The sequence below is a fragment of the Leptinotarsa decemlineata genome, unplaced genomic scaffold, assembly GCF_025532065.1.
Source record: "Leptinotarsa decemlineata unplaced genomic scaffold, Ldec_3_MD MMD2_tig00026328_RagTag_RagTag, whole genome shotgun sequence".
In the NCBI taxonomy this organism is placed as follows: domain Eukaryota; kingdom Metazoa; phylum Arthropoda; class Insecta; order Coleoptera; family Chrysomelidae; genus Leptinotarsa; species Leptinotarsa decemlineata.
The window spans coordinates 24,288,623-24,302,817 of NW_027412688.1; the positions used below are offsets into that span (position 1 = coordinate 24,288,623).

Consider the following 14,195-nt stretch of genomic DNA (forward strand, 5'->3'; position numbering starts at 1 on the left):
TCTTTAATTCTTTGGGAAAATATTCTTTCTGTTTGGCCAATTTTCAGTTTTGGACAAGAGCCACAAGTCAGCTTATATACTCCTGACGATCAATGATCAATTAGAATTGGATAACTCTCCGTTACTGAATATTTTTTCAAATGTGGAAAATGGTACATAAGCTCAGGTAATTTCATTCATTACAAACTCAGGTAAAAAATCAGGTACTTCAAATTGTAGAATAAGGTATATATATAGCATTGAATGTGTGGAATTAGTTATTAAGACACGCCCGAGGAAGCCATTGTATGGCGAAACACATGTTGCGTTTTTGTAAAATAATCTAGTGAAAATTACACAATAAAGTGTTTTTAGAATAAGTTATTTGAATGTTGATTATTCCATATACAGGCTCAGCCAGGCTGTTAGTAACTTTGTTCTTATCAGAGTAATGAAATTGTTCAAATTGGCAAACTAGTAAATTGTTTATGCTTATTGGGTGCAAGGATAAAGAGACAATTGACTAACCCATTTTTTATTGTTTGATCGAAAGGCTTGTTATTCTAACAGAAAGCCCTGTATGTGATATGTGTTTCTGGTGGTAGAGAATTATATTTCAATTATAAAATCATACGAACTTTTTTTGGTTGTTAATTTCATTTGAAAATGATGGATTGGAAACCCCCCCCTCCAGGATATGTTTTAGCCCAATTATTCTCCACAAAAATATTACTTTACTAAGGATTGGATTCTTTTATTTTTTTTACTTCTATCGGTAAATCGTCTACGTACTTGATTTGGTTTCAGATTTTGAACGAGATGAGTAGTCTTAAGAACTGATCGGTATAATTTCGATTAGAATTAATAAATTTTATCCCGTAATGTAAAACTGAGACGGTTCAGGCCAAGTTTCTATCTGGAAATCACAATATTTTATTTCTGCGAGGTGCAATGTGAGGAACGGTTGATACTAATAGAAACTGTAACATATCCAATACGATCTTAACTGTTTTGGATCTGAATGATTCGGAAACTATTTTGTAATACAGGCATTAGTGCCGTTTCTTTTCATTCTATTTGATTGGAAGTCAAATATTTATATAAAAATGTATTTTGATAGACTAAATCCAGCAAAATGGTAACCAAACTGAAATTTAAAAATGGCTCCACTTATATAGAAAAATATAATTGGTTTCAAATTGCTATACAATATATTACTCTGTTGTATTATGGAATAATATTATTGGAATTTGAAAGAAAATTATTTCTTCCAAGATCGGTTAAATTTTTAGACACTTTGGTTGATAACCATAGATTTTCCTTTGCAAAAGGTAAACATCCGTGTTAGGAATCACACGTTAAAAGGTAAGACTTCGTTAATCGTTAGCTCGCACAAGTTAAGTTTAGACTTCTGAGGGGTGTCGTTCGTAGGGGTGCGACAGCTGGTTAACGGAAAAACAGATTTTAAACAGAGCAGAACATACAGAAAAGGTAAACATCGTTTCATAAATATATCTGGGAAATTGATTGCCAGTTTTCAGTGAATTTTTGAGGGAGATTTTATTGTTGAATGTGAAACAAAATTATTACTCAAAACTAAATCTTATTAGCTGTAACTTAATAATATAATCACAGTATTTTTAACCGACATGGTGATCTGATCGGGACAGAGAGAAACCACACAAAGGCATTTACAATCCAATTATACTTTCACATGTTACCCTGGTTGCTGAGAATTTGTGTTAATATTGTACAATATAAAATATACATTTTTTATTTATAGTGACGGTTATGTTTGAAACCAACACAATTTTGCTTGAGCTTTGCTTTTTCATGTTACATTTTCTTTGCATGCAAAATGTTAGAATTTAAGAAAACTTTCGAAAACACTGCTCAATCCACACTCACGATTTGATCAAACATGAATGAGCCTTTCTTCCTTTTGATTTGGAAAAAAAATGCTGTATTGATTTTGTGAATTCAAAACAAATTCAAAAGCTTCCAACAGACCATTAATCAGTGGAGCATTTCGCTATGGTCGAAAATTAGGCACAATGTGAGCTTGTGGATGGAGCCTAAGTGTTGATAATTATTGCACGACACAAATGAAAAACAAAGTAGATTTTCTCAAAATGAACTAGGTACTGATAAAATTATATGACTTTATATAACTAGAGTTTCATTTTGTGATACATATCTGCATTCAATTAACAATGAAGACTGTCAACTCCCATAATATGAATTGAATTCAAAATTCAAATGATGAAAAATTGTCAGTCATATTTTTTCATTCACGGTGACATAAAGAAGATAGCAAAATTTTGATTTGGAAAAATATTTATTGATTTTCTAATTTCCTAAAAACGTATTACTAGACTAAAAAAATGTTTTGATTGCTTTATTCAATTACCAAATATGGCCATCTAGTTTTTTAAGCTCCAAACCTACTGGTCCTTTAATATACAATTACTTCAATATATGCACTCTTTTGTCACCTCTGATTTGATACTGATAGTATATTTTTTACGATAGAAAATGTGTTGATTTGAATTAAAAATTTTGTGACCCCGATAATTTTTTGTATAGGATGGTAGATGTAGGAGGACAAAGGTCGGAAAGAAGAAAATGGATCCACTGTTTTGAAAACGTCACTTCCATTATATTTTTAGTAGCTTTAAGCGAATATGACCAGATCTTATTCGAATCAGAAAACGAGGTAAGTGTCTAAAATAAATGGATTTTCTTGATAGCTACCATGTTTTTTCCAATATTGTTTCTCTAGATTAAAAAATACAGTAGTAAAAAGTACAGTACAGGAGTAAAAAATACAGCTATTTTCAAATGTATCCTCTTTATTTTCACATATTTTTAAACTTATCAGTTCTGTTTGTATATTTAAGTGTTCCACTCTCAACTCAAATTTAGCATCAGCCATTGGCTTGGTAAATTTTTAAATTAATGTTTTTAACTCTTGACCGTTATTTATCGACATAGAACCTGTTCACGATTCTGGGATAAGTGACTTGGAGTATTTAGAAATCCAAAAGCAACTCTTGCATGTCAAATAACAATTATTTTACCCTTTTCGTTGTACAAAAAAACATTATAAAAAATCTTTGTCACTTTTTTCTTGTAAAATTGAAATGATGATAATGTATAAGTTTTGTGGAAGGTATGTTTATGAAAATTCATCGTTACAGATCCCTGAAGAAGAATTCAATTGAATTCGAAACGTCGGCAATTTTTTTTTAAGAAAAAATTAATCATGTTACCCCCAACCAACCTTCATAAAAAACTAAAGTTACTATATTTGATTCATGTATGTTTCTTCTTCATGTTATAGAATCGTATGGAGGAATCGAAGGCACTTTTCAAAACCATTATTACCTATCCTTGGTTCCAGCATTCATCTGTAATATTATTTTTGAACAAAAAGGATCTGCTAGAAGAAAAAATCATGTATTCACATCTGGTTGACTACTTTCCTGAATACGAAGGTGAGGAATTCATTATATTTGTGGAATTTAGTTTTAATTATTGAACATTACCATTACTTAATGATTATCTTATCTGGGTTCACACCTGAATATTTGTTGAAGATGATCATTTGTCAAGTAAATGATGTTTTGGAGTTTTCTTAATGTTGTTATTTGCCTAAATACATTTTGTTGAAAATAGTTCTTAAATGAAATGATAACCATAAAGTATATGTATGTTAACTCATTATCATGTCCACTCTAATCCACTTGAAGTTGAATAGTTCTGTCAAGCTAATCGGCAATCATTTATGTTGGGAGGTTTTCGTATGATCATATTTCATTTACTTCAATCTGATAGAAAAACGTAACTTCAAAATACTTTCCCAAAATTGATAATTTTCTGTTTTGTTACCTAATTTGTGAATTCATTGAAATTAAATTTTTGATTCATGAACAAAAAGGAAAGAAACTGAATTACTTGTATTATGGTTCAATATTTCGATAGCAAATTTCAAAAAGTGTTTCAACTCAGAAGCTGCTGAGAGTTCTTGCTTATATCTACCATCTTGAGACACTACAAAAACAAAAAACCCTTGATGGAACCAAAATTTCTGAAATGTATATAACCTTCGTGTACATCCAACTCAAATCAGTGTTCAGATTTTATGTTTGTGTTGAATCTTTTGGCGCCACTGGTACCAAAGAGGGGCTCTGCGTACCTGCTGCAGGAACAGTGTGGCTCATATTGGGACCGTGCACACTGAACGTGTTAGATATCAGATGTTCAGTTCTATATTAAATGTATGGAGGGTAGAAGTTAAGGAGAACTGTCTCTGTGTGTGAAAAAGTGTCCATTAAAATGTGCTAAATAAGGGTGGCTGCTCATTTGCAACAGGGTAAATTTACCACAGCAATAATTTGAAGTTATATTGACGAAATTAGTTTGGATTACATAAACTTGAGGTCTTGTATATTACACTTTCACAAACTACTCTAGTCATTAAATATATTGAAATTCCTAACTCAGCATACCCTGTGTCTATGCTAGCGCCATTCTGAAGGGTTTTTGAACTGTTATCAACTGCTGAAAGTCAGACACGTTTTCAAGCTTCCTCCCTTATGAGATGGTTTTCCTTACCTCTACCCTCCATAATTATATGTCAGGTGTCATCGTTGTCATTACATTTTCAATGTTTCCTTTCTCAGAGATTACAAAATATATATACTATTGGTAATTTTATTGGAATTGATTTGAGTCATCAATGAACATAGTAATTGATGATTACTTTGTTAAAATTTTGATATTTGTTTCATAAATTTTCGAATAATTTCATTGTGATTTGATTGCATAAGGTGCCAAACAAGATCACATAGCTGCTAGAGAGTACATATGTAAACTGTACCTAAGAGAAAATCCGGATCCTGACAGAAGTTGCTATTCACATTTCACAACAGCAACAGGTTGAGTCATAGTAGTAATTCAAGCTAGTGAAAACAGGCCATTTAACAAACATGATTTTTTGCAGAGGTGTATATGAGAGTTGATGAATTATGTCAATTTCTAAGTGATTGATCTGTTCTTCAATTCTTAGAGGAAAAGTTTAATATATTTTGCACCTCTTCTCCTTGGAAAATTATTAGATTGGTTCCCTACAAAAACAACCCTGAAATGTAAAATTTTTATCATTATTATCACAAAATTTTGACGTTTATATAGAAAAGATCAATATTACTACTGTATTAAGTGAATAATAGCTTTTTTCATTATATTAGTTATGTGATTTTTCTGGGGCGTTATCAACAAAGTACTTCATACGAGTAGTAAATGTAGTTTGATTCAGAATATTATATTCAAGGTGGTCCAATGAAAACGAAATGAGGCTGATTTTTCATAGTTTGTGCTTGAAAAAAAAATCATGTGTTCACATATTATTATAAGTTATTTTCATCCTTGTGTCATTTTTCATCAACTTTTAACTAAAATTATTTTAATGCCAGTGTTTTCCTGTACTTCCAAACGGTAAAGGAGCTTCAGTTTAAAGCGGTTCAAGTCTATTTGTAAATGACTGATGATGTTTTTATTCTCTATAGTGAATTTTTTCTGTTTACTAATTATCTGAAGACACTGAATTGTTACAATATGATTTATCTAACTTTGTATGCTGGTGTGATATAAACTAATTGCAATTGAATAGAGACAAATGCCATGAATTTACTTTTTTCCATAACAAAAACCATAAAGCGTTCATATAAAATCAAGCAATTAGAACTGGAAACAAATACAAAGATTTAGAAATTACTCTTGGCCCAAAAATGTCATTCAAACTCCAAATTGCTAGTGTTCCTCCAGAGCCCAAAAAATTTTGGACTTCACTCTTTGACCTTTGATCTGCAAAGAAATTATCTTTCTCTTTCTTTAAAATCATACATTGTTCAATTGTTATATTATTGAATACAACTCCACAATTTGGTGCCCCTCATATAATGGGGATTTTGATATGCTTGAAAGTGTTCAAAACCAGTTTTAAAAAGGTGCTCTGCATATAAACCGGGATATCATATTGTTAAATATAACTATAAAACTACATTGGATATTCTTAACTTGAATACTGTGGCTGATAGAAGATTAGAATCATATCTTACGCTAATTCACAAAATAATCAATGGTAGCATTCATTCTCCAGAAGTTGGTGAACTTATAACTTTAAATGTGAATCCATAAAGAAAAAAAAACTACACTACGGCCAAAATGAGTATAGATAGAATTTTGAGACTTAAAAGTTCTCACTGCTTTATGTTTCTTTGAAATCTATTAGGTTTATTTCAGAACTTCTGTCCCTGCAAACACATATAATGTATCTTTAGAACTTTTCAATTCTTCTTTGGATTCATTGAAAAAGACCTAAGATTGTAATTGATTAGCTTATTTCTGCCTTTTTTATATTTTTTCCTTACATCCATCAGATAGTTATAGATTATTCTTACATTACATATGTGTGAATTTGTTTTTTTTAATTAGGCAATGCCGTAAATGAATAAATAAAATTTTCTGAAGTTTTTGAGGTATAATTTTCTGACATTCAGCAATAATGCGTTGAATTAGATGCTGGTTGAGTTTTATAAATTTTCCTCTTTGAGTGTCCACACAAGAAAATCTAACATTCTTGATTTGTGTGACCTTGTGGATCACTTCACTGATACTGTTCAACCAATCAATCCACCAGGAAAGGTTCCACTCATATACTGACGAAAAGCAAAGGTATGACTTGGAGGTGGCTCATCTTGTTGAAATGTCAACTTGTTCTCTCTTTACTATTTAAAGAATGTCTGTTAGTGTGGGATTTGACATTGTATTATAACAACTGCAAGTAGATTTTTTCCTAGAACATATCCTGGTAGAAAAAATGAATCAACAATACAATCGCCATAAATTCCAACTCACACATTTCTCTTCTCATGATACATGTGAACTTTATGAACAGAGTTAAATTTTCTTCGGATCAATACTGACAGTTATTATGATCAACATTTCCATTCAGAAAAAACTAACACAAACAACAGGTACAACCTTTCACTAAATAACTTGCAAAAGTCAATATTGACATAGACCAAAACGACAAATTCTGCAACTCCATTACCTACAATTTCATTTGGAGAGTTTCTTATTTGCCACCACTCCTGTTTTCTTACATTTGGTTACAAGTTCAGTAACATTTTTTATTTAACATGTTTATCAGGAACAACTGTGCTATAATATCAGTGCACTTACTATTATCATAAAGTTCAGTTATTGATACTCTTGCTAATGAATAAACCATTGAGTAAAATAAGAAGCAAAGTAGTTATGATCAAAATACTATGAAATAGTAATTATAAATGAATGCAAATTATTTACAAATTTCTCTTTCAACATAACATAGCAACAACAAGCAAATTGTAAGTGGGAAAAAAATAAAATTAATTTGAAGTAGGAAGTGTTGAAAGGAGAAATCAATGATCTGATATGCCTGACCACTAATACTTTTTAAGATCTAAGGGTGAAGAGGTGTAAGTGACGAGGTTGAAAATCTGCTGAAAAAACTCGTCCGCAAAATTAAAAATAACGAGTCGGAGTGATTTAAATGCCAATTGTGAGATATTAATTTCAATTCGTTTTTACTGGCCCACTCTGAATGAATAAATTTAAAAAAACTTGTTTTTATTTACAAATCAGAAATGTACTCAATTTTCAGGGTCATTGAAATAGTAAATGCTTATATATTACCTTTTATATACATTTCTGCCAAAAGTACTAATGTTTAGATTTCAACTAGTTCATCACTGCCACTATTACTTCAATTATTGATTGGCATTATATTCATCAATACATTTCTCAAAAGCTAACTCAATAAGAGGTAGTTCCAACTAATATGAATTCATATGATGAACTGAAGACATGTTTGAATGATATAAATAAGGCCTAAGAAAAATTGTAAAAAACAGTTGTGTTGTAACCTTGCAGTTATTTCCATTTCTTGGGAAGGGCCTGACTTGCTCATCTCTTCCAAATCTCCAGTAACCACTACGGCCTCATGGGCCTATTCCAGTTTACCCCCCCAATCTTCTAACAATTTTTTCTCCTGTGCTTGTTTATATGGATCCATTGCTGAATGTTCGTCATATTATTCTGAATATAATTTGGGTTGTACATTGTTGTATAGCTCTATTTTGTTCAGTTGCCCTCTCAATAGACAATGTCCAATAAGTAGCTCTGTAGTTCTTCCGTGTGAGCCATAATAAAACCCTTGCAGGTTGCGGTGGAGGGTCAAATAGACCCACTCACTTCTAACCTAACCTAGTCAGATTCGGCGCTACCTTCGCCTTTCTTTTTACTTTTTTCAGATATTAGGTCCAGGTCAGCCTGGTATCTAGTATCAGTCCCAAATATTTGACCTCCCCAACATTGTAATTTACCTCTGGTGATCTCTGTGAGATAATACCATCCAAGCTCAAGCTTCTGAAAGATATTTTTTCAAAAAACTGCACCTCACGATTTGATCTCCACAAACTTTATTTGAAAAATATATCACATATTTCGCTAGCATAGTAGCTTTGTCAAGTGATTTGAATGACTTGACAAATCACTTCTTAAAGCTACTGTGCTAGCGATACATGTTGTGATATATGTTTCAAATAAAGTTTGTGGAGATCAAATCGTGAGCTGTAGTTTTTGAAATTACTAAGAATCTTCATCAAGTAACGGCCGAATCAATCAGAAAAAAAATTCTGAAAGATATTCTGAGGAATTATTTTCAAAGAGCATGACATTTGGTAATAACCGCAGATGTGTCAGTGTGCTATCACCATTCAAAGTGATTTCTTTATAAATCATGGAAAATATGAGAATTAAAAAAAGCAATTTGTGAAATTAGAATTGATCAGAATTGATTTTGTAACCCCACAATTATTCGAATATGCTGCTTTTGATGTACTATGAGCTATATTTTGCTATGCTAAAATATTGCTAGACATTTGTAATATTGCAGTTTCCAGCAAAATAGGCAAAATATTGATTTTTCTACAATTGAAAAAATATTGAATCAAATGTGAATTCACATATGATGTAATGTAGTGCTAATTTCCTGAAATATTTCCTTTAGGTCCCCAACGAGATGCGATCGCAGCTAGAGAATTTATCTTGAGAATGTTTGTAGACCTGAATCCTGATAGTGAAAAAATTATATACTCCCACTTTACATGCGCCACAGGTATTGCTAGTATTGGTTATTTGAAATCGTTTCAAAATATGAACACAAAATTGATGAGTAACATTTTGTTTTCAAATTTTGGAGCAATAATTTCATGAGCTTTTTGTAGTGGAAAAGGTTTTAGTTGAATAACATTATCACAATTCTTCAACTTTTTCTGATTTTTTTGCATGCTCCGATGGAATGGATTTTTTTGCCTTATTCTTTAGACACTGAAAACATTAAACTCGTGTTCTGTGCTGTCAAAGATACAATCATGCAAACTGCGCTAAAAGAGTTCAATTTAGCCTAGTTTGAAGGTAATGGTAATATTTTTTGATGATAATATCATTTTCATTTCTTTCATCTACATAAAAGGTAAAAATTTGTGGAATCATAGACAGGAACATCACTTCAAATATTTGGTTTGTTTGTTTTAATTTTTCATTGATTCTGTCAGTTTAACATTTTATTTCATTGCATTCTCATACAAGACAGTTGGGAGTTGTATCCATCATAAAATACTTGTCAATGTTTCATTGTATGAAAATTGTTTCATCAATCAGATATAAGGCATGAAATCACATCATCTCCATAACATAACGAACCAACCTGACATCCTTTCATTTTTTAAATTGTAGTTATGGTGAAATACAAAAACTCAAAAAAGTAACATTTGAAAAAAAATATTATACTTATCAAAGATATCTTGATTTTTCTCACATATGTTTCACTAGCATTTGTGTAATGTTAATAGACAATTAATATAAAATGTTTTAAAGAAACAACTCAAATTCTGAAATTTAATGTTTTGATCTCATGCAAAACCTTCTTGTTCCCTTGTTTCATAACCAATGGGGAATAGACAGCAAATTTACAATAGAGACAATAAAGACTAAAAGTTTTTGTCTTACCTCAAGTCGAAGGCAAATGGTCAAAAAACATTTTTGAGTTTTTATCAATTGAATCGTCATAAATAAATATCTGACTCTCTACAATGATTCTAAATGAAACTTGATAACCAAAAAGCCTCAAATAAATTATATCATGAAATAAATCATGAACTTTTTGCATTGATTTTGATTCTAATATCTGACGAATAACGCAATATAAAATTTCACTTGTGTTTATTTGAAATTACTTAATTAATTTTAAAAAAAGGTTTACTGACTGAACTAAAAAGATCCCAATAATAGCAATATGTACAATTTGATGTCCATGTTTTAGGTTAGCTATAGTTAATTAAGACTTCATTAATCCTTGAGTTTTTCTTTTTGAGGGTCGTCATTATTATGAGGACGCCAGCTCATCAATAGATAAACCCATTTGGAACCTTTTAAATTGTATGGTTTCATTTTCAGTTGCAGACATGTAAATAAAGTCACAGAATTTTCTACCATCTTGTAGTGAGGCACATGAAACTCTTTTTAAAAGTAAAGATTCAACCCTCGTAGAGAACGGTTGATTTCCATTTTGAAATTGTCCTGAATGCATCAATTGTACTTTCCGATGCTGCCAGACTCCATCTCTAAAAAGCCATCTGAATTGGAGTCCTGAATATTTTTATGAAGACCATTCAACTGTTTTAGACCAGTTGAGTTGTGGACCATCGAAACTTTTTGCAGATTGTTTCAATATATACCAAGACTTCCAAGCTTAAGTTCTTTAATATATCTCAGACATGTTTTGATCATTTTTTCTTTAACTCCACCCTAACTGCATAAACCATTGTGTTCCGTAGTTTCTTCATCAGCCAAAAAGTATACTTCTACTCTCTGTCACTTCCTTCATTGATTTGAAGTCCTGGTAGGTAGGGGATAGGTCCAAAGCGAGTGGGTCTATTCAACCTTCCACTACAACCCACGATGGTTTATTGTGGGTCACACCTACTCTAACTTGATCAAATAAATCCAATTTCTTAAGGAAGCTGATTACTTCATATGGTGATTGAATTTTCACCTCAGCTGGCATAAAAGGGTCTCTGCCAAATGTTCTGATTCTCTTAGGTAACCTTTAGCCATTCAGGCTAGAACGTGCAAATTGGGAATCGTACCTGTGAAAGTTCTTTCAGCAGCCATATTGGCATCTGAAAAGATTCCATTTGATTAGTTTGTAGTGTTATGATTTGTTATATGTCATCAAAATATGGTTTTTCTTACACATTTCCAAGTGAAACAATGTTTCACTTATGTAATTTATCATTGTACGCTACAGATTCACTATTTGATGTTGATATTTGCTTGTCATATAACTAACTTTTGAAATATTAGACATTTCTAGGAATATGTTTTTATTCCAGAGTGTTCAAGAAAGAATTGTAGGAATATATGATACGTACACTAGGTAGGTCAGAGAGGTCCAAATTTGTAATAAGCCGTCACTTTTGGAATAGTAAATTTTCAACAAGATTCCGCTAAATATACGATTTTGACATATTATTGGTCTCAAAAGAGAATCAATGCAAAAAGTTTCAGAATAATACTGTGAAAAGTTCTTTGAGGTTTTCATTATAATGCTAATCATTGACTTATATTTTTGTTTTATCAATTGACAGATACAGAGAACATAAAGTTCGTTTTTGCGGCAGTGAAAGACACAATATTGCAGTCGAATCTTCGTGAGTACAATTTGGTTTAGTAAGCTTGGACCAGAAGATGCGATCCACTGAAGATTCTTACGTTCTTCACCCCGCACCCGGCCTATTTCCACTCTCCTGCCGGGTCCGATTTGTGATCTGTTTGAAAGTCTTCGAAGGAACAGAAGCATGTGATGTTCAAACTGTCGATTAAAAATATTTGTGTCCCAAAGTGTGTAACGCTTAGCATAGTGTATAATTTTTTTAATTGGTCATGAGAAATCGATGGATTTTCGAAACAGTGTGAGATGAAAATACGTGACTATTCATTATTTAAATAGTATTGTTATATATAATATATTAAATTAATGTAGGTGTAAGAAGTAAGAAACTAAATTTTTTTGTCTTGCAAGGTTTTTTAAAAAGAAGTATTTTTTAACAGGTCAACGAATAATAATTTTCGGATGGCTTTGAAACTAGTCTGATCTGCTTAGTCTTTTGTAGTAGATTTTTGTCTGAAAAAAGGTTTTGTACAATTTTTCATTAATTTATTCCGAAATCTCATGTTTTCCTTCTTTTTTCACAAAAATCTACTACGTGACCTTTTTCAATCAATTTTTGACATTTATATTGTATTTTTATTGTGGAATTTATTCAGATTTGTATGTATCATTATTAGTCATGTGGCATATGAATGGTTATTGGATTAATTTTTTGAATTCATAGTTCAAAATAAGAAACGCCTACTGGGTGTGTTGTCTTACCAAAAATGGGCAATATTTTGGAAATATTCAAAGTATTCACTTGTTTTCGTCAAAAAAACTACCTTTGGGCTGGGTATTTTTTATATGTATAGATCCAGGCGAGGAAGTGTTGAGCTAGGTGAAATTTTGTACAGTAACTCTCATAAGTACCTCTCAAACTGAAAAATATCCCATGAATGCCGTACCCAGTAAAACAAGAAAACTGAGGCAGTCCTTGTCATTAGACCAGTGGTCAAGAAAAATAACAGTAAAAATATTACCGTAACGGGTACTTCAAGAAAGGTAAGTGATCTTTCAAACTATTCAAGTGGTCGATTTTCCTAAAAAAAAATTTGAAACGGTTTTGCTTATTTTTTTGGCCATCTTCGGCTGCTGGTCGATGCTATGAAAGCAATCTTTGTTATTGGACTTTCACAGCTGTACTATGTAGAATTATCTAGGTCCTTTTTAACTTTTTTACAGTGTAATAACAAGCATTTGTTTCAATGTGATAAACCTAAATTGTTGAAAAACCTTCTCCCTAACTAGATGGACTCCAAAGTGACATTTCGATGGCAGGGAAAGGACGGAGTGTAGAATTAAAGGTTGCTAAGTTATGTCCTGTGCTTTCTTTGCGAATTGTTGAGTTAACGTACTATACTAATGGCAGTTTAAAAAAATTAAATAGGAGCTTGGTTTTTTGTGCGTGTGAATGCTGCGAATGTGACTGGTTGAAGAGTGGATGAAGTGTACAACAATAGATTATGAATTTGTAAAATCATTTTTTGTCAAAGTATAGAATTTTTTCTGATTATTGGTGTGTTATTTTTCCCTACTCCTTTATTCAAATCATTCAAAAATGTTTTTGACTGAAATACACTGCCTCACTTTGTTTTTTCTCAAATTGTTTTTTCTCAAATTGTTTCATAATGTTTCGGAAAATTCAATTAAATTTGATATCTTCAATGGCAAATATGTCAAATATTTGCGTTTGAAAAATTTTCATTTCAAGCTGACAGATCTAGTAGAGTTTAAAATATATACTTCTTTAATCTCTACAGATCATTTACATGACAAAAAAAAAATATGTTTGCATAATGGAAGTAAAAACTTATGGAATGCACATGAGTAAGACTATAGGCATCTGCAAGTGAAGCCTGAAGTGCAATGAGTAGTAATGGCGCCTAAGGCAGATCCACACTTTTACATTTAGTTTAAATACAAATATAGAAACATATGAATAGTCATTATTGATTTTATGTTAATTAAAATCATATTAAGACAATAACGACTTCATTTTAAGTTTCATCGATACATATCTGAAGTAAATGTTAAAAAATTGTTATTAAATATTTACTTGAACAAATGTTCAAACTTACTGTCCCTTGAAAAGAATTAATTTATTATAAAGCTGTCTTTTTGTTTCTTTAAAATTATTTTGCTTTGTTATAAAAAGAAATATTTTATTCTTGATAAAAATTGGTGCATTGCGGGAAACTTGGATTTGAGTTGTCTAAATTTCCAAACGGCGTACAGGGGAGAAAAAAAATAGAAATTTTGATCAAGAGTAAAATACACTTATTTTCGAAAACTTTATTTAGAAAAATTGTTTAAATTTGAAAATAATATTCAGATTCGGAAGCACAGCCACCTACGTAATCTTCTGATGATGCAAATTGGTTAGCACATCAAA

General features: G+C 31.3%; 1 protein-coding gene across 5 annotated transcripts in view; it reads left to right on the top strand.

Annotated features, from left to right (window-relative positions):
- The window catches only part of LOC111512200 (guanine nucleotide-binding protein G(q) subunit alpha), a 37,692-nt gene extending 24,378 nt beyond the window's left edge, over positions 1–13,314 (top strand). For 3 of the 5 annotated variants that reach the window (XM_074182451.1, XM_074182450.1, XM_074182449.1), the window contains 4 exons: positions 2,566–2,695; positions 3,323–3,476; positions 9,098–9,205; positions 11,739–13,314. In XM_074182451.1, the coding sequence (XP_074038552.1) occupies positions 2,566–2,695; positions 3,323–3,476; positions 9,098–9,205; positions 11,739–11,821 (475 nt within the window). In that variant the 3' untranslated portion in view covers positions 11,822–13,314. Of the gene's footprint in view, positions 1–2,565; positions 2,696–3,322; positions 3,477–4,811; positions 4,920–9,097; positions 9,206–9,414; positions 9,513–11,738 lie in introns of those variants that run through there. The other 2 variants (XM_074182452.1, XM_074182453.1) reach the window with 2 other exon arrangements.
- The last annotated feature ends 881 nt before the right edge of the window (positions 13,315–14,195 follow it).